Genomic DNA, 26,033 nt, shown 5'->3' with positions numbered 1-26,033 from the left:
GACTACTAGGAGGGCCTCCTCAGAGGATCTTAGGCTACGGGGTGGGTCATAGGGAGGCACCAGATCTGTAATATATTTAGGGGCAAGACCATTTTGGGCCTTAAAAGCTAATAAAAGTATCTTAAAATCAATTCTAAAAACAACAGGAAGCCAGTGGAGAGTTGCTAAAATAGGGGTGATATGGGCACGTTTTCTTGTATTAGTCAGAAGCCTGGCAGCTGCATTTTGCACCAGCTGCAGGCGAGAAATTGTTTTGTGGCTTAAACAAGTGTATAGACCATTGCAGTAGTCCAGACGGGAGGTTATAAATGCATGTATGAGTTTCTCTAAATCTACAGATGACAGGACAGACTTAATTTTTGCAATTGTTCTGAGTTGGTAAAAGCATGATTGTACAGTTTTTTTGACTTGGACATTGAATGAGAAATCTGAGTCGAAGAAGACACCTAGGCTCTTGGCGACCGGTTTTACAGCACTGGACAGGCTGCCCAGGTCGTCTTTTAAAAGGCTAGTGAGATGTGGGGGGCCAAAGAGAACAATCTCAGTCTTATCTGCGTTCAGCTGGAGGAAGTTTTGTGACATCCATGAGTTTATGTCAGCGAGACAGGCCCTTAGACCATCTAAGCTTCCTTTGGTTGGGGATTTGACCGGGACATAAATTTGCGAGTCATCCGCATAACAGTGGAAGCAAAGCTTGTGCTTGCGGATGATGTGACCTAGCTCCAGCATGTAGATGGAGAACAGGAGAGGTCCAAGAACAGACCCCTGTGGGACACCACACGTGAGAGGGGCTGAGGGGGAGGAGGTGTCGCCAGAGACAACGGAAATAGTTCTGTCACTGAGATAGGAACGCAATAGTTCAAGGGCGATTCCCTGCACGCCAACCCATCTTTTCAGGCATGTCAATAGGATGGAGTGGTCGACCGTGTCAAAGGCCGCACTCAGGTCAAGTAGTACCAGTATGGCACAGTCACCATCATCGACTGAGCGTAGTAGATCATTAGTTACCTTAATAAGGGCAGTCTCTGTGCTATGGAGAGCCCTAAATCCAGACTGAAATTGCTCAAAAATGTCATTGTTGTTCATGAAAGTGATTAATTGAGAAGAGATGATTTTCTCCAAAACTTTTGACAAGAATGATAATTTGGAAATTGGCCTGTAGTTGTTAAGGACAGATGGATCTAAGTTGGGTTTCTTCAGTAGAGGCTGGATGGTGGCCTGTTTAAAGACAGAGGGAAAAGTGCCGGTGGATAGGGATGCGTTTATGATGGCCAGAATGTGGGGTGAAATTGAGTGAAAAACCTCCTTAAAAATTTTGGTTGGAATGGGATCCAGTTGGCAGGAGGAGGATTTCATTGAGACAATTGTTTTTTCTATGGACTGATAGGTGACCGGTAGAAAATGGTTAAAAGAGACTGAGACGTTCGGGAAAAAGGGGGCGCAGCTAGTGTCTGGGATTATGTGAGATCTGATGTTCTCAACTTTGTGTAAAAAGTGGTTGAGGAATTCTTCACATTTCTCTTTAGAAAGTTGGTTGCTGTGGGGTGGGGTGGGGTTCGTGACCGAGTGTAGCACCTTGAATAGAGTCCTGGGGTTATGGCTGTTGGTTGAAATGATATTGGAGAAATAATCTGATCTTGCAACCTTGACTGCATTTTGATAATCTGCCATGAGAGTCTTCAGGATGTCTAATGAAATATGGAGATTGTCAGCTTTCCATTTGCGCTCAGCTTGTCGGCACCGTCTCTTTATGAGTCTGGTCTGGTCATTTAGCCAAGGTGAGGATTTTTTGGGGGGCTTGACAGCTTTGAGGGGTGCTATGGAATCTAGGATGGCTATGGAAGCATTATCAAAACTGTGGATAAGCTCGTCTAGAGTTTGGAAAGGATTGGGGGGGGGCACTGATGTCAAGAATGTCTCAGCAAATGAGGTGGCTGTTGTGGAGTCAAGGATGCGAGTGAGGCGGACTGGGAGACAGGTATTTGAGCTGGGGAGGGGAAGGGGTAGATTGAAGATAATGGCCTTATGGTCAGTTATAGTGTTGGGAAATGGTATAAATGTCATCATGCTAGGAGAGACACCAAGTGATAGGATGAGATCAAGGGTGTGGCCCTTATTGTGGGTCGGTTGACAAACTGACTGGACTAGGTTAAATGACTCTGTGATTGCAATAAAATCCTTCACCATAGGATGTGAGGGGCAGCATACATGAATATTGATGTCCCCTAGGACAGTTATATGGTCATATTTAGGGGTTATCATGGATAAGAGCTCTGAGAACTCATCCAAAAATATAGGCCCACTTTTAGGGGGTCTATAGATGACGACACATAATAAAGGGACCTTTCCATTTACCACAAAGCTCATCATTTCAAATGATTTAAAGGTGCCAAAAGAATGTATAGGAGAGCATTTAAAATTATTTTTGTGAATTACAGCTATTCCACCACCTACACAGCCAGACATTCTAGGTTGATGGAAAAAGGAATAATTGGGGGGGGTAGTCTCAACTAGGAGTACAGTATCAGAGCTGTTTAACCAGGACTCTGTTATAATAAAAAAATCTAGGTTATTGTCTTTGATGAACTCACAATAAATGAATGTTTTCTTGTTTAGGGATCTGACATTCAGCAATCCAAACGTAGTGGGAGTGTTTGGGATGGAAACAAGGTTATTGTTGGACACAGTAGGCGTGGGGCATGGGGGGATTGATATTATATTTGATGAGGCTGCAGGGCGCTTGAAATGTGGGTTTTTCAGCCTGTGAGTAATCCTAACTGGAATTGGACGTGTTGGTGAAATGATTGGGATGGAGACATGGTGACAGAATGACGAATTGGTTTGGGAGTGCGGTTCAACCCCAGACCAGTGGGGGGCGTTTGCGAGTGGAATTGGAGAGGAATAGTGGGCTGGCTGACCAGAGGTGACCGAAGAAGAAGAGGCATGATGTCAATGCTGGACAGCGTATTGGAAGTTATATGCTAGAGTTTGTGAGCCCAGGGAGTTGGGATGCAGACCGTCCTTTTTAAAGAACGGCGCGCGGTTCCAGAACAGGTTAAAGTTGTCGATAAAGCGTAGTTTGTGGGCTACGCACGTCGATTGCAGCCAGGTGTGGAGACAGAGTAACCTGGTGAAACGGCCACCCGCGCCGCGCGGCAGTAGGGGGATGGGACCAGAGATGAGGGTTGAGATTCCGGACTGGCTGATTACTTTGAAAAGGGTTTCGAAGTGTTTTTTCGTTATTTCGGACTCCTGCCGTGAAGTGTCATTGCAACCAATATGGACTATGATGCGTTTAATGGAGGATTGGATAGACGGTAGCAGCTCCTGGAGTGATTTTATGAGGATGTTTACTGTGGCGCCGGGGAGGCAGACTGTCGTTGCATTGAAAAAACGGACGTTTCTAATTATGGAGTCGCCGATTATGAGCGTGGTGGGGGCGAAGAGTGGACGGGGGACAGGAGATGGCTGCGTGGGACCTGTTGACGGGAACGGAGCAGTTGGCTGAGAGGATTCGGAGGCTGCAGAAGGTGGCTGAGTGGGGCCAGTGGACTTGGGCCGGACAGAGGCATCCCGTGCCTGACTTTTAACAGCTGACAACAGCATCCTACGGCGGATGCTATTGCCGGAGGAGGCCCTGGACTCTGCGGGTTCGGGGGGAGTATGGGAAGATGAGCCCCTCGGTTCCGGTACCACAGAGGGAGTATTTCGGTCCGGGAGCATGGGAAACTCCAGAATGGAATACCTATTACTGGTGGCGATCAGTGGAGCGTGACTGTTTGTATTGGAACGTGGATGTGGTGTTTTCCCAGCATTGCCCCGACAGACCTTTGACCAGGGGAATGATGGGACAGGGGTGGAACATGACTGGGGACGGGCTCTGGGCTTCATGGGGACGGTGGTATATATAAGCCACATGTCAACCAAGGGTGCCAGGCTTATTGGGTTTTTTGATCAAAAATGACATTACATCAAATATTTTCACCAGTTTATTCGTACCATAAACTCAGATCATGTCTAATGTCAAACTAATTCAGCCTTCACCTAAATGTTGATATTTGCTGCATATAAAGACATACAAAATGACTTTTCCATTATGCATTTGTACAGATTCCTGCAAAGCTCACATGGTGATACATAACCTCAAAACGATGTACAGTGTACTGTAGTAATCTATCTTTGAAGAAAATGTGTTACAGACAGACAGACAGACAGACAGACAGACAGACAGACAGACAGACAGGCATAATGTATGAAACATTAGTAGGTAAAAATAGGCAAAAGAATCACGTAATAGATTCATACTGTATAGGCATTGATTTGTTCAATTTGTGCCATTTAAAAAAGAAAAGATGGTGGACAGCAAAATAACAGCTGGACCTAAAACATTTTTTTTACAGTCTCAGCAATTAAAGCTGCAATCCATAACTTGTGATTCTGTGATTCGAACCTTGGTCTCACGTATAACAGACCAACGTCTACTGCTCATCCAAGAGGCAGTTGCCAATTGATCAGGGGAAACAAACATTGCATTCAGGGAGTATTACTTGTCAACCAGTCCTGACACCAGGGTTTAAATTTCTCAGCGGAAGAGTATAAGGAGACCACCTACCAACCAGTGCAGATGTATGGGCACCGATACTGCTATAGCCCCCAGGAGAAATGACAAGCACCCATCACAAACTCAGTGGCCAGATTTACAGTACCATTACATTGTTATGATTTAAAGTAAAAAAAATAATTAAAAAAAGTAACAAATCCAGGGGGAAAAAACCTGTTGTATTCATTAAAATAAGTTCTGGATTGCAGCTTTAACACTGAGGATTTTACTGTACAAGAGGCTTTGTCATATGGAGTGACAAGCTGCATTTACAGCAACATATCGTAGCAGCGTCTACACTCCACTCTGCAGCGTGATCCAGGACTCGGCGTTGTTGGAGTGGATGCTGAACGCCGGGTACACGGGCTCCCTGAACACGGCCTTAAAGGTGTGCAGGTGCTCCCTGCGCCCTTTGGTGCTGTGAAACGCCAGCGTCCCGCTCTCATAGTCCAGCGCCACCTCGATCCTCAGCAGCTCGTTGGGCATCTCGGGCAGCCCCACGTTGGACGAGGCGTGGCACGCCGTCAGCTTCTTGTGCTTCCACTGCACTCGCCAGGAGACGCCGTTGTGTCCCAGGCGACTGTGGTCGCCGCGGCGCGGGATGGACTTGTAGCACAGGCCCAGCGACCACATGCTGTTCTCGCCCACCTCCACCACCCACACGTGCTCGCCGGCCGAGAAGCCCTGGCCACACAGCACCTGGGGCGCGCTGGCGAAGCGGTCCGCGTGCACGACGTAGGGCTGCTTGGTGGCGCCGAACTTGACGGTGCGCAGGTCGCTGGAGAGCACCAGGTTGGGGTGGGCCGTGAAGAGGTTGAAGGTGAGCTCCATGGGGTTGAGGAGGATCTGAAGAGATTCCAGCAGGCGGGTCAGTTCGGAGTGGAAGTCCTGGGTTCGGAGGCGTCCCTGGAGCCGGTTGGTGTTGAGGGGGGCCTTGGACGGGATCTTGGAATGGACGGTGCCTGTGATGGCTTCTCTGATCTGGGATTCGATCAGCAGGTACCTAGGGAGAAGAGGACAAAGATGATTTGCTCAACTAAATTTATTTACCAGGCAACTTTGCACATACAAGCAAATTGACTTGGGTTTTACTCACATACACATGGACATACAGTACAGTAACAGACCAATACAGGAGATAGACTAAAGGTAGTTTATTCAAAACAGAAGTCTCATATCCACTGTTGATAGTCTGCAGGCAACATAATCCATTCATAGGTGATAGATGTTTGTTAATATTTACTGGTGATAGATTGTAAATGATACTTACTGTATATAGTCTATTGATTTTGTTATGTTATTTTAAATCTATTATTAGTTTTATTCTTATCTCTATACTCTTACCTGCTGCGACACCTGAATTACCCCACGTGGAATAATAATAATACTTTTCTTTATTTTTTTTATAGCTTGAATTTATATAGTGCCTTTCAAGAGACCCAAGGACGCTTTACACCAAGATAGAATGATCTATTGATTTATGCTTTGCTTTGCATTGCTTTCTTTCTTTCTTTGTTAAACGACAACATTAAAACGGCTTACTTTAACCTTGATTTGACCTCAACGTGCCGAAAAACACATATTTTTAAAACAAACACAGCCTTCTGTTTATACTAAGCAAGTACTGTACCTGTGTATGAAGAGAAACTTGTCTGGCTCGGTGAGGGCCTGCGTGGCACTCTGCTGGGCCTCCACTAGCTGCTGCTGCTGTTCTTCTAGTGCAGACAGACCGTTCTGCCAGCTGTCCCTCCGCTGGTCGCGCTCCTCATCCAACAGCACACTCAGTCGCTCCCTGTACCTGAATACAACAATGAGGTATTTTTAATAACCAGATCATCAACACAGTAATACTGTGAGTGTTCATTTAACTCTGAGACCATAGTGTATGATGTAATGAAATGGACCGGGTCCATTTGGTTACACAGGATGAAGCCAGTCCCTTTTCCAGATACACACAGGCACTCCCATAACCATGTGTTGTGTTGTGTTGTGTTGTGTTGTGTTGTGTTGTGTTGTGTTGTGTTGTGTTGTGTTGTGTTGTGTTGTGTTAAATAATAGCTACCTCTCTGCATTCATATCCTCTCAGACAAATGGTTCATATAAATAAGGATGAAATGAGGGTTACGCCTCCTAAACTCAGTGTGATTCATAGTGAATGAAGTTAATCTTAGACATGGATACAGGGCAGGAATTTCAGGGAGGCCATGAAGGCCATGGCCACCGTTGCCCCACAGTTTGGCCATCTGCCCTTCAAAAAAGTATCTGCACTGAGGCCACAGTGGCCTTGATGCCCCATCCACACTGCTGCCCCCAGCTGATTTAACAGTTTTCTCTTTCTTGTAGTCTTCACAGACATGAACCGTTCAGAACATGAACCGGTTGTGGTCAGAGAAGGACATATAACTGAACTAGGCCCTTGCAAGAGCAGAGATTGCCAAAAAGGGTGACAAAAAGGATGATAAAAAATAGTTACATCAAGGTCCTCTGCCAGGTGCAAAGACAACTCAGACAGTCTATGTGACTTCTGAGACACTGAGTATGGGACAAACATACTCACATGCACTAATCATACACACACTGTTTGGGCACACAGTTACAGGAAATGAGACAGAGTACAGAATTACAGTTTAATCTATTTCCCTGTCAAGATTCTGAATTCTTAACTCCTCAGGTTTCATCGATCCCCATCTTCAAACCAGTCCAGTGACTGAGTATGAACTTCTGAACTCCTTTTCAGGAGTTTGTACAAAAGAAATATTTCACTGATAGTTATACTTCATATTTAATTAATACAAATTCTTTCTTAACCCTTAAATTAAATTAATTATTTCAGTGGATTTAATATCAGTGTTTTATTTGATGGCCTTGCTGTCCTTAATTGTATTTGGCCTTTGTGCCCTCAAAAAATTTACAAGGCCAAAGGCCATGTTGCCTTGCCCCTAAAAAGATGAAATTCCAGGCCTGCATGGATATATATTATTCTATTCTATTCTATGTTGTAGTTCATATTGGTGGTTTGTTGTCTTACCATGATCACCACACAGTTCCATTTACCAAAATTATTACTTTCTGTGAAGTGGTGTGATTTGTCATAATTAGGCCTATGGGTTCAAATCTGTCTCAAAAACATTGTTGCATCAATTCTCTTACATAATCTGCATAGCCTACTGACTGTACCAGCGTTTCAGGTGAATAATGTTAAGAAACACACTTTAAGGGTATTTCAAAGCATTTCTATTTAACTACAAGTGAGACCCAAAACCACCGTGCTAGCCCGTCTGATTAAATAAAGGTTAAATAAAGATTTTTTTTTAGTGTTACCTGTCCACCATGGAAGCCATGTTGTCCATCAGGGTGACGGCCCTGTTGACCAGTTTGTCCCCCACGGCTTCAGACGAACCCTGGTCATCTGCTGCCCTCTGCAGGAGACTCTCTGTGATCTGCAGCCTGCACAACACCACCTGATGACAGCCCACATAGGCAATGAACCTGTTAATGCAGGGGTCTTCAACAGGGGGTCCGGGACCCCTAGGGGGTCCTCAGAGCTACTACAGGGGGGCCGCCAAATCTTTGTGTGATATGAGGTTATCAGGTTTTTTATTTTTACATTAACCACTTGAACCCTAGCATCTCTATTCTGAGGAGAACTTTTGCCAAAAATAGCCGATCTACAAGCTCACAACGCCTCGCACTGCGAGGCGTTGTGAGCTTGTAGATCGGCTATTTTTGGCAAAGAGGTTTGGTGTAGAGGGAAAAAAGAACAGACCAAGTTTTTAAAAAAAAGTCCAAAACACAATTTTATACAATATGTAGTGGGGGTCCCTGCTTCATCTTTCTCTCAGCTAGGGGGTCCTTGGCCTGAAAAACGTTGAAGACCTCTGTGTTAATGAGTATGTATAGTAGTGTGCATGTGCCTGTCTGCGTGTGTTACTGTAGTTCTGCAACACCATGAACTCATTTACAGAATTACTCCTGGTACTGTATATTGAGCCCTGGTACTAGGATACAATGCAGATTATGCAGATATACAATCAATATAGTCTCTACATCCTGGTACAAATATTTGGCTTAAGGCTCTATTTTAGGTCCGCTAGTATTTCCCTCTACACCAAATCTCTTTGGCAAAAATAGCCAATCTAAAAGCTCACAGTACGTTGCATTGCCACGCATTGTGATTTGTGAGCTTTTTTAGCTATTTGCTATTGCTATTTCACTAAATGTTTAGCCTAGAATTGGGACGCCAGGGTTCAAGTGATTAAATGAACGACAAGGAAGTACGATCCCTGACCTAAATTCCAGCCTCTCTATTATCTTGTCAAGGAAATGCCAGCAATTATTTGTTTGTTTGTTTGGTGTAATAAGCCAGGAGGAACATTCCTGTCATGACAGCAGTCAGGTTTCCTAGACGTCACGTGACAAAGATGCATTTGAAACTGGTTCAAGTCTGACACATTTTGAAAGTGGTTTCGTTTGCCCCACAGGAACCTCAAATCTAGTCATAATCATTCAAGTAGTAAACATTTTTCCTTGGGTATTATTATTCTGCAACTCTTCAATGCACCCTGTTCCTGTCATTACAAATGGCTCACTGCCGACCTTTGTTGGCAACTTCAAAATAAAGTCCTGATGTGTAAGTAAAAGTGGGATTTAATTATTTTTAAATCTTTATTCTGTAAGAAAGTAGGGGCATTAAATATACAACATGTACATGCAGAGAGGCACATGCACACTTACTGCACATGAAAGTAATGTACTACTACTACACCTGTAGGTTATACTTCACTCCAGATACTCTGGTGACCCTGGTGTCAGGTAGGACACCTACTGGTTGACAATGACATTACAGTTATTTGAAGCAGATGGTACACCAGATTGGACACTATCTATACAATTGGCAATGGCAAGTGGCGAGTGTGGCTGTGTGTTTGTCTGTTTGTTTGTCTGGGTCTCCAAAAGTTAGGTTTCGCTTTCGGTTTCAGCTCCGGGTGTTGCCACATCCATGAAAAAAACAAGCGGACCATCATGGCCCCTGGTGTTGCCAAATCATGTGCAAGAAACAAGCACCGGCGTTGCAATGAACGTCTACACGCTCTACTGTCTCTGTCTCCGATGTGCGGGCCAGGCTACTAGACGGGAGGGCCGCGTAGCGGCCCGAACCTCTAGTAGTCTATAATAGCCGTCTTAAATTGTAGTTTGGACGTTGCAATTTCAGCTCTCTGCCGGGAGAGGGAGACAATGGACATACAACTGACAGAGTGAAGCCTTCATTTTCTAACCCATTAAACAGGGGGCATTTCTTTCTTTCTTTCTTTCTTTTTTTTAAATCTTGGCTTCTGTGTCCCAGCATGCATCTGCCTCAAGTACCTGTATGTACCCCCACAGTAACAGAGGTTGGCTGGATGAATATAGTTCCAGACTGTGAAGTTCATTAACAGAGATTAACCACTTAAACCATGGGTTTTCAACAGGTGGTCCGACCGTGGATCACTGGTGGTCCATGAAGGTATTGTGCTTTACAATACCTTCACCCACCAGCATCACATACTGTACTTTAAATACTCTTATGACACTGCTATTCTCGGACTGCTTCATGAAAATAACTCTATTACGGACTTCCAGAACAACATTTCTCATTTTACACAGTGGTGCACTGACAACTATCTAGAGTTGAATGTGGACAAAACAAAGGAACTGGTCATTGAAACAACCCACACTGGACTTGACCCACTCCTCGTTCATGGTAAAACAGTAGAACAGGTTGACAGTTTCACATATCTTGGACTCACATTGGACAATAGACTTCATGTAATCCTTAAGTTAAGATCATTATCTGTTGCCTCTCATCTTCTGTTATTACTGTACAAAAGCATTATTCAACCCGTTCTGTTGTATTGTTTTTCACTATATTGTCCATGCCTAACAAAAACAAACTTTTCAGTATTACCCGCATTGCTTCCAAGATTATCGGACTTCCCACACCCACATTGATATGAACAATAAGGCCATCACACGCTTAGCACTTACAATAACAAATGACACCGATCATCCCCTGTATCACTACTTCAAACTCATGCCATCTGGGCGAAGATACAGAACCTTGAAGTGGGAAAAGGTTCGTTTTAGCAGGAATTTTGTCCCCTCAGCCATTTCGCCATTAAACAAACTGCCCCGTTGATAGGATGGTTATCTGTGTGAAGTGGGGACCTCATGTATTGTCTTGGTGTTGTGTTGTGTGCTATATGCTTATGTGTTGTTGTTTTTGAACAGACTGTGAAGAGAAACATCCCTTTGGGAACAATAAAGATTACTATTATTATTAATATTATTGCATGTGGTCCCGGACCATGCATTTAGTAATGTAGGAAAGTTTTTTTTTTGTTTTTTTTTCTTCCACGGAACAGACAGTGCGCTAAATGATGACACGTCAATGTTGTCAGTTACTGGGAAGTCGGAGGTCAAGAAATTCGACAGAAAAGGGAATTAGAATCTGTAGAAGGGGAAGCATACTCAGTCATAATTATTTGGGAAATAAACAGATATAAAACTGCATTCCCTTCTGTTTTCTCTACCTTGTTGTACTTTATTGTGTTGTGTTTTTTGTTTTTGTGTTTTTATTCTGGTGCCTTGCATATCACTTTGGTTGGCTTCTGTCATTTTAAATGTGCTTTATTAATAAACTTTGAGTTGAGTTGAGTTGAAATGTGCCAATATAATCGCACATGTCTGCTCACTCATACATAAGATACAAATCAGTATATCAGTTAACATGAGTTTAATGGAAGGATGGATAAAGTTAAAGAATGGAACCTTTTTTTTTTGCTCTGGACCACTAGCATATTTCAGTTAAATAATGCATGCAGGCTTGATATAATTTGTTGCACGTAGTATCGTGCAACAAATTAAATCATAGACATGGAATGCATTGCAAGTGTTACCAAAGCACTAATCTTAGCCCATATCCCAAACCAACACAACAGTGGTCCACAGGTTGATTCTTAGTCAGGGTGATGGTCCCTGGATCAAAACCCCTGACTTAAACCTTATACTGTATACCTCACTGTATGACAAATAGCTAAAATAGCAGTTCTACAAGCTCACAACCTGTCATGATGTACTGCCTTGTGAGCTTGTAGAGCTGCTATTTTTGACATTTTCTTTTTGAAACATGAGGGCATAGGCTACCCAAAATATAGGGATGGCAGGTTGAAAGTTGCCGAGTTTAAATCAATAACAGTACCTTGTTGTGGCCCTCCAGCGCTCGCCTCATCTCCTCCTCGGCCACGTCGAAGGTGAGCACGTCGTGGTGCTGGTGAGCTCCTTCTATGAAACACGTTGCACACAGCGACGTCATGTCGCTGGAACAAAAGTACTCCAGGGGCCGTCTGTGGGTGGCACAGGCCCTCGTCTCCAGCACCCCCTGGGGCTCCACCATCGAGTGACCCCGGAAAGATTCCTTCTCGTGGTGCTTCTGGAGATGCCTGTCGCACAGAGACACCTCGCACTTCACGCAGGTCTTCACTGCTTTGGCGTGCCCTTCGATGCAGTGGTCACAGGCCACCTCCGGCCGTGCCCGCCTCGTCTCGGGGAGGCCGTCTGCCCTCGCAAGGGGAGGCCCCGCGGCTTGGTAGCCCTCGACGATGCCACGTAGCTTTGTGTTCCTCTGCAGCGTCTCGACGCCGCTGTACTCCACGCGGCACTCGGGGCAACACGGCTGGGGATCTCGGTCGCCTCCCTTGGCGAGGGATGCCTGTCGGATGCAGTCCAGGCAGTAATTGTGACCGCAGGGCAGAATCACAGGGTCAGAGAAAAGCTGAAGGCAGATGGGACAGCTCAGCTCATATTCTAGCAGCTGCTCTGGCTTAGAAGAAGACATGGTGTTGGGTGGACAACGGTGCAACGATGGGTCGGCAGTGAGACTTCTGTTCATCTTGTGCCTCGACATGTGTCTTCTTTTAGTCCCTCTTTGGCATCACCTTTCTGTCTTTCTTCTACGGACTGATAAATGCTTACCTTCCTGCACTTTCCTCTGTTTTCAGACGTCACCACTTCTTTCCAAACGGGCACACCTTCCAGAGGGATGCAGGTGAATCTGAAACGACAGACGAACAAATCAACATAGTCGTAGCATAAATCAGATTATGGGCCTATCCTGATTGCAATCAGATTGGTCACAACTCGTCGTGATGTGATGCCTTGAGAACTTGTAGATCTGCAATATTTTCATGGAGCAACACCATCATATGACAAAGTATAAGTTAAGAGTTACTTACGCCTATGGTGATACGTTGTTACCACAGCAACAAATGTAGATAGGTCGACGATGTCTGCAGACACAATCCAATATGACGGCTTACAAATACAGTACCAGTGTGGACGGTCATGCAGTCCACAAGATTGTTTTTGAGAAATGGGTTTCCCCTACAGTTTGAACAGAGCACTCCCCACTGGCAGTAAAGGTGTGTGTCTAGAAAGGTGAGCAGGACGGCATTCCGTTGCAACTGCTAAGCCCTCCTTCCTTCCTGCAAGGAATGCACACTGACATGCGGGCTGTAGTTTACGGTAAAAATATCCTGCACATGATCATCATAGATCAACTCTATGTCAAGTGGAACAATGTGATAACAACCAGGAGCTTAAAATCCTGAACATTAATCCTGAACACTTTATTTTTTTCAGGTCTTCAGGTCTTCGCAGTGTCAGATACACATATAGCTGCTAATGAAAGTCGAAGGGGGTGTAAATGATATGTGTTAGTAAACAAATGAAATAAAAAGTGTAGTTGCAAGTTTAATAGCCTAATAATTGCTATCTAGTGTTTGTTCAGTGGGAGTCTCTCCAGCTCTTTAGTAAACACAACAAATTTTTTCAGGTCAGGATACCAATTGTATCCAATCAGAGGAGGAATGTTTGTTGATGTGTATTTTCAAATAATCGAAATCTACAAAGTAACTGGTAACTAAAGCAGTAAAATAATTAATAAAATGGAAATAAATGTGCCTCACGTACGTGCGCGCACACGCGCGTGTGTGTGTGTGTGCGTGTGTGTGTGTGTGTGTGTGTGTGTGGTGTGTGTGTGTGTGTGTGTGTGTGTGTGTGTGTGTGTGTGTGTGTGTGTGTGTGTGTGTGTGTGTGTGTGTGTGTGTGTGTGTGTGTGCGTGTGCGTGTGCGTGGGTGTGTGTGTGTGTGTGTGGCGTGTGTGCACGCGTGCCTGCGTACCTGCATGTGTGATACCATGCCCTAAGGTAAAAGCCCATACACTGTGTTGACTGTACACGCCATGGGGGGAACAGCCATGTCCTCTCTCAACACCTCTCTGTCCCAGAAATGGGCGTGTTTGTTTACTATTTGAACAATGACTGTGGTAAGTGAATATGGAGAGACACTTGATTAATAATAACAATAATAATGATACAACATACAATTTATATAGCGCTTTTCTGAGTACTAAAAGTCGCTTTACAAAACAGCAACAAAATAAAAACAAGCTATAGAAGTAAAGGGGGATTAGGATTAGGTAGGGAATGCAAGTTTGAAAAGGTATTGAGGCCTTCAGGTATTGAGGTCAGTCAATATTAATGAGACAAATGGCAGGATGGAAAGGACACAGACTTCTCAACTACTGAAATAATTTTGTTTTAAAACTACCTTGTAAAAGCGTGACACCTGCTCTTGTGCAATAATTGCTAACTGAAACACACTTTGTATCCACTTTTGACCCATGGATAACACCTTGTGTAACCGGAACAGTTGGAACTTTTGGTATTTCTGAGCAACTTTTTTTCTCTGAACACTGGGCACCTTTTGGTGAAAACAGTGGGCACTGGAGGGGCTGAATAATCTGGAACACTGGGCACCTTTCATAAATTGATAAATATTAGTGGGGCAGTCAATTCAAGTGTGTTTTGCTAGTTGTTCCTCCACAAGCAGGGTGTCAGTCGCGTGCTGTTGGTTTGTGCACACACACACATCTTGCTAGATTTTCCTAGCTTTTGGTTAATTAAAATTGGTGACGGCTGGAGGTTCCTGATGCAATCTGACTTCTCGCTGGGATTGCCTGGATATAGACTCAATTCCGTTTATGAGCTAACTGTTCATAAGCAATTTCGTTTATAAGCTTATGAACAGTTGCTAGAGGCAGAACACTAGCCTTTCATACTTTGATTTATGCCCTGCATGATCTTGTCCCTCTTCAAGTCTGTGCAAACTTTGGCACTTTTGCAACCTGGGCCTAGTTTTCAAGATGGGCCTACTCAAGGGTAACCTCACTCCGTCAAATGGAAGAAGCTTGCGACACACATTTTGTTTCACAGCGTACTTGCATCTGAGACTCCGGGCGCAGAATCGATGACAGACGGAGTTTCATTTTTTCAAGCTACTAGGCAGGTGATTGGATGATCCCGCCCCTAGCAGCCGCTGATTGGTTCGAATGCGCAGCAGTTCGGGCAGCTTTACTCTGTGAGCAATCCCAGACCCTCCTTCCTGAAACCAAATGCAAATGAGATTTCCGGAGGGAGGGGGGGTTTACCAGGCTAACTCAAGGGACCAGTGCCATGCATGTACCTGTCAAACTACTTCAAAAGAGTGAGAAACTGCCACAGGCCAACACCAGAGGAGCTCCACTGATCTCATTCCCCCAGATTCGACACAAACATGGGGATGAATTACTTCTGCTATTATGCCACCAAAATGTGGAATGCCCTACCAACAGCCATCAAAACGTGCGACCCCCTACCCTCTTTCAAAACCGCCTTAAAAGAGCACCTGTCTGCAATTTGCAACTGGACCTAGACAAGTCTTCTACCTTGCCAAAATAAATTATCCCCCACTGTTTTTCCGGTAAATATACTTTTACTGCTCCTATGATGATTTCTTGTATAGTAGCCTATTGTATGTCTTGATCAGTGTTGGGCAATATTACTTAGGAAAGTAATATGTAACTTATTACTTATTACTCCTTTAAAAATAAATAATATTATATTCATTTATTTATTTACTTTGGATCAAGGGTAATATATTATATTACATATTATATTACTATATTACTTTAATTTTTTACTATTTTCTTTTTATTGTTCCATATTGGAACTATAGATATCCTTACAGAAGCAGTCAAAAATCAACCAAACAGCAGAACTAAACACATTGAAGAAAGCAGATCTACAATTTAGATCTTCTATTTTTTAAACAGGGCTTCAGTGTCGAAATGTCCCTGAGCAAGACACTTAAACCCTAACTGCTCCCCGCGGGATGAAAAAAGACAAGGATATGGAATGCCCTTCTGCAGGTCTTGAGAGCTGCAGCCTCAGTGGACATTTTTAAGAACCACTTACTGTTTAAAGAAACATTTGTGGAATGTCTTAGGTGTTTAGTTTTTACGGGGCCAGCTTGCCAGCATGGCAGCAGGCCCTGTTTTAATATTGGCATTATTTCGTTTCTTCTCCTTCTGCCACTTTTCGCAGTTCTGGCTGAACCGTGCATACGCTTTTTACAAAACTCTGCCATATGATAGATGGTCATGAAAAACCATCAAGAATTAAATCTCACAATCTTTCGTCAAAAGGTGGCGCTATAGCACTCAATTGAAAATGCCAACTTTGAACAGGTACAACTCATGCCCTGTTTGACCTACAGCAATAAAACTTCCATACACGCATGCGTCTACTCATGATGAACAACTTTCACACTCTGACTTTTGACCTCTGACCTTTAGATCTCCCACCATTTTGAATTATATGAAAAACATTTAAAATCTATGGAATCCTGGGATTTTTGAGCAATTTGCACGAAACTTTTTACACATGAACTTTGGACCTATGCCAACATAAAATAGGGAGCGGATTTTTTCTAAGTGAAAAAATGAAGCTTTAATGAGCCAATGAATATTGCAGTTTTATGACAATTATTCATCTGCCCCTAACACATACATGCAGACTCACATTTCTTTTAAACTTTGCGGTAATGTAGATGGTCATTCCAAATATCACCGAAACCAATCTTACTCCAATTGGTCAAAGGAGGGCGCTATAGCGATTTTTTGAAAATGCAAACTTTAAACAGGCAAAAGTCATGCCTCGTTTGGCCGACAGCCATTAAACCTGCTTACACATGTGCCTTGACTCATGAGGAACACATCTATCACGTTGACCAGTAAGCTCCGCCCTTAGATTGTCCGCAATTTTGAGCAGTTTGAAAAACACTTAAACCCAGGATTTTTCAGCTATTTGCGTGAAACTGTATCATCTGTGTTGTCTCTCTTTTTCACCTTTTTTGTCTGTTGGTCCAATGGCTTCTCGCTTAAACGTGTGCCTCACAACCTGTGGGTCGCCAGTTCAAGCCTCACTTAATGTAGACTTCATTAAAGTTGCTTTGCACAACATGATTGTGTCAATTAATACACGTGCAATTGTTAAAGATAACCTGAAATACTTATTTGAGAGAGTATGTTTTTTCAATGTATGACATACTTCATTGTGAAAATAGCCAATCTACAATCAAACAACAGCTTGTAGATCGGCTACTTTCACTAGTTCGTTCTGAGGAGACAAAAAAAATCTTTATTGCTTAATGGTTTGTGAACCAGTTATCTAGAGTAGTTCGGGACACAGAGGCTTGGTTCATAATGGACGAAAATAATTATAGATGTCAACAGACACTTCCAGGGAGGCCATATATCTAGCTCAATGAGAAGAGAGGCAGCCTGTGAGTCTGTGGGTCGCTGGTACGATCCCTGTCCCTGGCAATGTATTGAGGTGATCATGATTTGGCATTCTTGGGTTTACACATAGTGTTTCTTGAGGATAGACTTAGGTGTTGTTTTACTGAGGTTAGGGTTGGTGAGGGTTTAAAATGTTCATTTGTTAATTGCATGGTCTTCTTTCTCTCAAGTTCAGTCTTCTATGTTCTATGGCTTATTGTGCATATTACTTATCATTGCTTCTTTCTTTTTTCTTTCTGCATTCACTGGCCCCGTATTATTGCTGCTTGCAGCTATATTTTTGTTTGTGTTTGTGTTTTTGTTGTTTTTAATCATTTGAATGTTTTGTGCTGTGTCTTTATTTCAGTTGTATGTAAAGCACTTTGAGAGTTCTCTCTGTGAGAAGTGCCATACAAATAAAATGTACATACTACTTACTTCACCACACTACACGTTCATAAGAGTTGTTGAACGTGTTTCACCAGACAGGTCATGTCATTTGTTAATGAGGTAATCAAACGTAACACTGCACTGGCTTTGATTACATTATAGACTATCGCTATGGATGATGATGGTGCTATTGTTCCCCAACCGGAAGGAAAGGTTTAAGCCTGCTCTTATATTTAGAAACTTAGGGTGTCTGTCTCCAGGACCAAACCTCGAAGATGGATCCACAGGATGGTTCCCTCTCTTTCTCTCTCTCTCTCTCTCTCTCTCTCTCTCTCTCTCTCTCTCTCTCACACGCACGCACGCACGCACGCACGCACGTACGCACGCACGCACGCACGCACGCACGCACGCACACACACACACACACACACACACACACACACACACAAATCTTATTTCAGCCTCCAAAGATGATGAGAAAATAGTACTTAAAGGTACTTAAAAAAAACACACTTAAAGGATTAAGAGTACAATTATTTAGTAAAAGCAGAAATATGGGAACATTTTCAGCTCCATTTAATTTGTGCTGTTTTGTCCTGTAAGAGAGTAGGTGTGCTTGAATTTTAATAATAACCACTTAATGAATTTCTTGGGTCCAAAGTTTCCTTCAAATGTTATGCTCTTTTCAATTGTTTCGGGTTTTGGTTCAGGATATGTTTAATAAAGGGTTAAAAAATAACCCCATGGGACATTATTTCAGCCTGCCTCATGCAAATTTGGAAACTGATGGGCTTCGGGAAAAATTATGAGCAGTTGCTAGACACATTCCGGCCAAGGCAGTAAAACATCTCTTCATGGAAGAGTCGTGTTTGCTATATCCCTGCTGAGCCAGCAGTGGTCAGAAGAATCTCATCGGCCATGCCAGGTGCAAATTTGGAAGCTGGTATGCTTTGAGTAGAATGATGAACAGATGCTAGAGATGGAGCTCTTTCTCTTCGCGTTTTTAAGTTCCCAAAACATGTATGTCTCCCATACAAGTTGCAAAGATGGATTCAGCCATATAAACAGTCCTTTGCATGCATTGGTGGTATAGTGGATAGCATAGCTGCTTCCCAAGCAGTTGACCCGGGTTCGATTCCCGGCCAATGCAACAAAGCAACTTATCGTTAAAGTCCAAATTTTCATATGTCCTAGCGGAACCAGGAATGGGCAGAAAGAGTTCATAGGCCAAGCCTCATGCAAATTCGGAAACTGATCGGCTTTGGGAAAAATTATGAACAGTTGCTAGACACTTTTTGTACTTTCCTTTATGTCCTGTATAACCTTGTCCCTCTGGAAATATCTGCACACTTTATAAACCTACAACACATGCATTGGTGGTATAGTGGCTAGAATAGCTGCTTCCCAAGCAGTTGACCCGGGTTCGATTCCCGGCCAATGCAGGAAAACATCTCTTCATTCAAGAGTCATGTTTGCTATGTCTTTACTGAGCCTGCAGTGGTCAGAAAAATATAAAGACACAGAACACAAGCTTTTTGTACTTTCCTGCAAATGTGTGCACATTATAAACACTTGCATTGGTGCTTTAGTGGCTAACATAGCTGCCTTCCAAGCATGTGATAGGATTCATCACAGACAACGATAAGACAACCTACAGTATGAGAGAGGTCGAGAACTTGACACGAGAGGACCAGGAGGACAGCCTGGAACCATTGTGCCTGGTACCAGGCAGCATGTGATTGAACCACTGAGGTGTGCATTCACACGCTATGGTGTTCGTGCACATCACCCCATCACAACACACGACATGTCACAGTAATGGCCGTTGAACCTTTTCTTAATATTGTTTTGTTCCTCAGTATATTCATAGGCTAGTACGTCTTTACCAACAAACAAAAAGACCCACAAGATCACATAGGCACAAGCCTCTAATGCCTACGTATTAACCGTGCGTGCGTGCGTGGTTGGGTGTGTGTGTGTGTGTGTGTGTGTGTGTGCGTGTGTGTGTGTGTGTGTGTGTGCGTGCGTGCGTGCGTGCGTGCGTGCGTGCGTGCGTGCGTGCGTGCGTGCGTGCGTGCGTGCGTGCGTGCGTGCGTGCGTGCGTGTGTGTGTGTGTGTGTGTGCCACAGAGAGAGAGGGAGAGAGACAGAGAGGGAGGGAGAGAGACAAAGATGGACTAGGTGGTTTTTGTCAACTATGCTAAGCAAAAGTATTGATCACAATAAGGCTATCTATAATATGGACAACAGACAAAACGGAACATTTAAATGTTGCATACATTTAAACTACCTACCTGTAACTGTTCAATTGATATGGTCGCAGCACAATTTACGGTACACTAATTTGACATAATAAGCCGTTATTACAAATAATGTGTTTCTTATTAGCAATAATGTTTTTTTATTAGGAAGAAACGTTGTTATACCCTTATTTTCCACTATTATCCCTTAATTATGTTCTAATTAGAAATTGAATGAAACGTAACAAAAGGCGTTATTAGAAATGGTGTTCTCTGCTATTAGACAGAAACAAACAAACACAGTTATAGGCTAATTATGGAACATAATTCCTAGAGGCTAACAAAGCCTAATAAGACCTAACAAAGCCTAATAAGATGTTATTTCCACTTACTTGACCGTCACATTACAACCCCGCAACTACTAACTACACGATGTGATGTTAGGCTACTATTAGTCTACTGTAAGGGTTTCGTTAGAACAAATGTGTTCTTTATTAGGCCTTTATTTAATGTTATTTCCACTTACTTCAAGTTACTTTACATCTAATTACAACAGAACTGTACCGTAAATTGTACATTAGCCATTCTGGGCTAACTTCATGACCCATTATACTTCTGCCTACCTTTTTGCTTAATAAAAATTATTATGTTGTTATTAGGAACACATTACCTCTCATTACTACAGAACTGTACCGTAAATTGTACACCAGCAATTCCGTGCTAACGTCATGACACATTATACTTCTGCCTACCTTTTTGCTTAATAACATTTTATATGTTGTTATTAGGAACACATTACCTCTCATTACTACAGAACTGTACCGTAAATTGTACACCAGCCAGTCCATGCTAACGTCATGAAAGGAGAATGCATGCTCGTTATATATCAGGTGAAGACAAAATAGCCTAACACATCCTAGTGGCTGGTTGCTGTATAGATCATAACATCAACTCGGAAAGCTTAATAAATTGAAACAATTGCTGCAGCTTATTATTTTATTTTCACTCACTGCAAAATAAGCCATTTTGACAATGAAATCCAGTATTATGGACATATTTCTTTTAAGCTTTGCCACTCCAAGCAATTTAGGAAAAAGACAATTGACAATTAACAATAAAACATTTCTCTGACAAACGTTGAATAAAATATATAAAACAAGTGTCCGAAAGTCTTTATATTCCAAAACGATCCCGGTGTTGCTTCTCACACTGGACATTAGCTCAGCTAGCATGAGGCTAACACCAGTGTAACTCGAGACGCGTGCTTACTACAGTAACGTTAAAACCAGGACTCGTCTTGACTCCAAACAGGATAAATATTAAACACTATCAATACAGATGAGTAAACTCATTCATCACTTATGCACTAAGTGGTACGATTGTCACGTAATGCTCCCGTTTACATACACATAATGAGTCCTTCAGACACATCAAAACCACTTCCTCTAAAATTGGCTAAGCGCACACACACATCCCAGCTCGTCCCGCCCCCCAACCAATCATATGCTTGGAAAAGTGATGGACCGTCATAAAGACCAATCAGTCAACAAGTTAGATAGCCCCTACGGAACCTCTCCCTCCGCTGTATAGCTCCGAGATGAGGTTCCTCGTTTCTCTGTGCCGTTTTAGCAGGACATTGTCGCACATTTTCCACTATACATGTTTCTTACCCCTTTCTGCACATCGTATCCAAAAAGTAAAGGTTTTCTGCCATGCTCTCAGATGTTTTAAGTTCTAGCGCGCAATAAAAGCTATCCAAAAAAAATTGAAAAAAGTATTTAATTCGCCTCTGTCCTCATCCGATGTTTTTAAGACATTGCGCAAGAGTTGCACCCGTAGACATAACATTGCTGATTCCCCTACTGGTCAAATGTTGAATTGCATCTTCTAATGCAAAATATTATGGAACCGGCGAATTAAATACTTTTTTCAACTCGTTGGATAGCTTTTATTGTGCGCTTTTAAGTGCTTGGAGTGGCAAAGCTTAAAAGAAATATGTCCATAATACTGGATTTCATTGTCAAAATGGCTTATTTTGCAGTGAGTGAAAATAAAATAATAAGCTGCAGCAATTGTTTCAATTTATTAAGCTTTCCGAGTTGATGTTATGATCTATACAGCAACCAGCCACTAGGATGTGTTAGGCTATTTTGTCTTCACCTGATATATAACGAGCATGCATTCTCCTTTCATGACGTTAGCATGGACTGGTTGGTGTACAATTTACGGTACAGTTCTGTAGTAATGAGAGGTAATGTGTTCCTAATAACAACATATAAAATGTTATTAAGCAAAAAGGTAGGCAGAAGTATAATGTGTCATGACGTTAGCACGGAATTGCTGGTGTACAATTTACGGTACAGTTCTGTAGTAATGAGAGGTAATGTGTTCCTAATAACAACATAATAATTTTTATTAAGCAAAAAGGTAGGCAGAAGTATAATGGGTCATGAAGTTAGCCCAGAATGGCTAATGTACAATTTACGGTACAGTTCTGTTGTAATTAGATGTAAAGTAACTTGAAGTAAGTGGAAATAACATTAAATAAAGGCCTAATAAAGAACACATTTGTTCTAACGAAACCCTTACAGTAGACTAATAGTAGCCTAACATCACATCGTGTAGTTAGTAGTTGCGGGGTTGTAATGTGACGGTCAAGTAAGTGGAAATAACATCTTATTAGGCTTTGTTAGGTCTTATTAGGCTTTGTTAGCCTCTAGGAATTATGTTCCATAATTAGCCTATAACTGTGTTTGTTTGTTTCTGTCTAATAGCAGAGAACACCATTTCTAATAACGCCTTTTGTTACGTTTCATTCAATTTCTAATTAGAACATAATTAAGGGATAATAGTGGAAAATAAGGGTATAACAACGTTTGTTTCTTCCTAATAAAAAAACATTATTGCTAATAAGAAACACATTATTTGTAATAACGGCTTATTATGTCAAATTAGTGTACCGTAAATTGTGCTGCGACCATTGATATAACAAAACCGCTGTCCGGTAGTAGCTAGTTTGTTGTATTCTGCTGGATATGTGCAAATCCAGGGATGGGGAGGGGCGGGGGAGAGAGGTGCCTCTTGACATTTGACCCAAAGCTGCTTCATGTTCATTCTAGTGTTACATCAGATGTGCACTGCAGCAGCAGTACATCGTTGCTATATTAAGTGTAAAGTCGGATATTTGGGAACATTTCAAGTTTCTGCCTTTACAACCTGTTAGGCAACAGCTGATCTTTGTCCAAATGGATGAAGTTTAGAAGAAGCCGTCTTGTTACATACAGAATCAAACCACTGCAAAGGGATGGGGTATGGGGCTGCAGTAATTGCCAATAGTTACCAGACACGCTTTACTGCATGACTTATATTTAGAGAACTCATTGCTCACACTTAAGTTCAAATTTGACTTTGGAAACCATAGGGGTCAGTCAGGCATATTGTAATCTCTCCAATCATGATCATATATTTTTAACCTCAGCCTGGTGCATTCATTGATGTGGCCCGGTAGAAAGTCCCCAGAACATGATCACCCAGTCAAAGGCTCTCATTAAAGCCAAAGTGCTAACCCATTAGCTAACATGGTAGCATGTGGAAGCACTCAAGGCTACTCCCCTCTGAAGACCACCAAACCGCCACGGAGAACAGCAATTACGTCGAAAGAGATAATCAAAGTGAAGAAGGGAAGCAGACATGGACTCTCAGTGTGGTATCTTTGTTCTGCGGTGTGTTTGTGAGCATATAAGTGAATACATGCGCGTGTGTTATGCCAGATTTACAGAGATATCGTTGCTGGGTGTCATGTGCAGATGTGCATTTTGCTCACAAGAAATGGAATTTAATAAATAGGCACATGGAGCTTCAATAGAGAATATAATAGGCATGTATCGTTGCTGTCGGCCGGAAAACGTGTATCTCCATCTATTAATGCCCTATTTAAACTTAATCATTATGACAGTTAAGTGACGCCTCCCCACTTTGTATCTGCCTGTCTGGGGCTGGCACTTTCCCAGTCGGATTGGCAGAGTGGGGCAGGTGGTCATCCACTGGGCCTCACCTGGGGGTAACTTACATCTCACTCTCTTCTTCTCCTCCAATGAACAGGAGGTTGTTTGGTTCCTGCTCTATTTTCAGTTATAAAATACATTCACACACATGCATAGTGCATACGCCATACTCCACTCACTCATCCATACATTGCTAGACGCCACTGATACCTAACATTTATTCACACAGCATTTTTATTTATGTTTAGTTTTGTTTCATTTATGGCATTTAATTTGAAATAAATACATGTTTTGCTTTTTACTTATGTGTGGACTCCCTCCTTTGTCACACCCAAAAATGGGTGTTTAGTAAAATACTTTTCCACAAGCTGCACACAGACAACATTCTCTGTTGGCGACGGGGCCCGAAATGATTGCTGGATTGAACAAATGAAAACATCCTTTGGGGAGCACATATGTATGGGGCACACAATTGACAGGTGCGTTGCGATTGATTGGTGTGGGGTAATAATTAATCACACCTGCAATTGTGTGACCCATACATATGTGCTCCCCAAAGGACGTTTTCATTTCACGTTTTCAATCACCCCTCATGTGTCTACCGGTCTCCTTGTTGAGTCTTATGCGTCGCATGTTTTCAGTTTGTCTGAAATGTTCTTGTCTTTGTTCACCTGTGTCACCTGTACTGATCGCTGTCTGCATTTGGGTTCTCACCACATCAGCACCTAACAAGTGATATTTGCAGGACAATTTGAAGTGATAGTTTACTCATGAATGACAAATTGTCATGTAATGTAAGTGTTCTGTACTGTAATGGCCAATATGTGTTTGACTTGACCATTGTTGACATCTGCTGCTGAGACTTCAGCCATGTGCTCATCGGCACCTTATTGAGAGTTTTTACGGTATAAGAGGGTCAGTGTGTTGATAAATTGATATCCTCTCTATTATACTCTAAATAATTTGTGCACCCATCTACTACATCATCATTCTATCTAGAAACTCTTAAATCTCTACTGTGGAGAAAAGTTCACCCTTTAAAATATCTAACTCCTTTAGGACATGCATGGCATTATTTGTATTTCTACTTTTTTGGGGGGCTTTTATGCCTAGGACAGTAGGCTGACAGGATTTGGGGAGTGACATACAGCAAAGGCCGCCAGGATCGGGGCTTGAACCCACGACATGCTGTCAGGCTACACTAAGCCTAGGTGCCTGGACCTCTACGCCAGCGGCCCAGTCCATGTTTCTACTTTTAACAAATAACACATGTTACAATCATAAATACATATGTCATGTATTTATGCTTTTAAAATTTTCATTCCAGTGCAGACAGTAATACTATAAAACGTTTTCATACTTTGCAGGGCACATTCCACTCAAATGCTCATTCTATTCTGTGTCATTACATAACACACACCCTGTCATGTTCCATTGCTTAAAGCAGCCATTACATGTCACAGATGTGGACACTTCAAAGGAAAAGTTCATTGAGTTCATTCTCATGCCGCTCTATATCCATGTAATATGGATATCATTTGTTGAATTGAATTACTTGTTATCTGTCATAGACAGAATAACTTTAAAAAGGTGTCCCTTATTTTGAATGTTAGTTTGGAAGAACAAAACTCTTTAACCTCATAGATTTGTCTTATGTGTTTCAGGCTCTGATGAGTCAAAGAACAATCCAGTTCCAGAGCTGCTGCAGTGTGTCTGAGGCTGCTGTGTCTACTACTGCTACTGGCTGGCTGTCATTGGCCTGGCCAAACACAGTGTAATTCTATAAACAGTATCTTTACATTTTATATTTGAGACAGTAATAGCGTTGATGGCTGTTTCTTGAAATACATTTGGCCCTATTTTGACACAGGCAATTGGCGTGACGCATGCAGCAGAGTGAGAAATTGACCATTTCTTCAACGTTTCGAAGTGGCGTGTATTTTCCCCACCTGCTTGTCTTTATTATTGCATTTTGGAGACTCACAGGGTTCAAAATGGGCCCCTCCTGCAAAGTTTGGAGGCCAATTTTAGCCAATCAGAATGAAATATGAAAAATCTGACTGATACATCTTGATCACATGACTCCAGATCGTGTGAGTGTGAGTT

At 42.5% G+C, this 26,033-nt stretch overlaps 2 protein-coding genes across 2 annotated transcripts in view; both read right to left on the bottom strand.

The window, feature by feature from the left end:
- Positions 1-26,033, bottom strand: part of LOC308096864 (solute carrier family 41 member 3-like) — a 511,014-nt gene that overhangs the window by 397,865 nt on the left and 87,116 nt on the right. The window lies entirely within an intron of this gene.
- LOC308096858 (E3 ubiquitin/ISG15 ligase TRIM25) lies at positions 3,977-13,017 on the bottom strand. Its single transcript, XM_080444336.1, has 5 exons — positions 12,871-13,017; positions 11,838-12,689; positions 7,922-8,061; positions 6,231-6,398; positions 3,977-5,603 (listed from the first exon to the last, which is right to left on the bottom strand). The coding sequence occupies exons 2-5, from the start codon at positions 12,540-12,542 to the stop codon at positions 4,895-4,897; spliced, it is 1,722 nt and encodes a 573-aa protein (XP_080300462.1). The 5' UTR covers positions 12,543-12,689; positions 12,871-13,017; the 3' UTR covers positions 3,977-4,894.

Source organism: Gymnoscopelus braueri (genome assembly GCF_963280865.1).
Source record: "Gymnoscopelus braueri genome assembly, chromosome: 12".
Classification (NCBI taxonomy): Eukaryota; Metazoa; Chordata; class Actinopteri; order Myctophiformes; family Myctophidae; genus Gymnoscopelus; species Gymnoscopelus braueri.
Note: the sequence above shows the minus strand (reverse complement) of the source record. Positions and strands in the feature narration are given on the sequence as shown.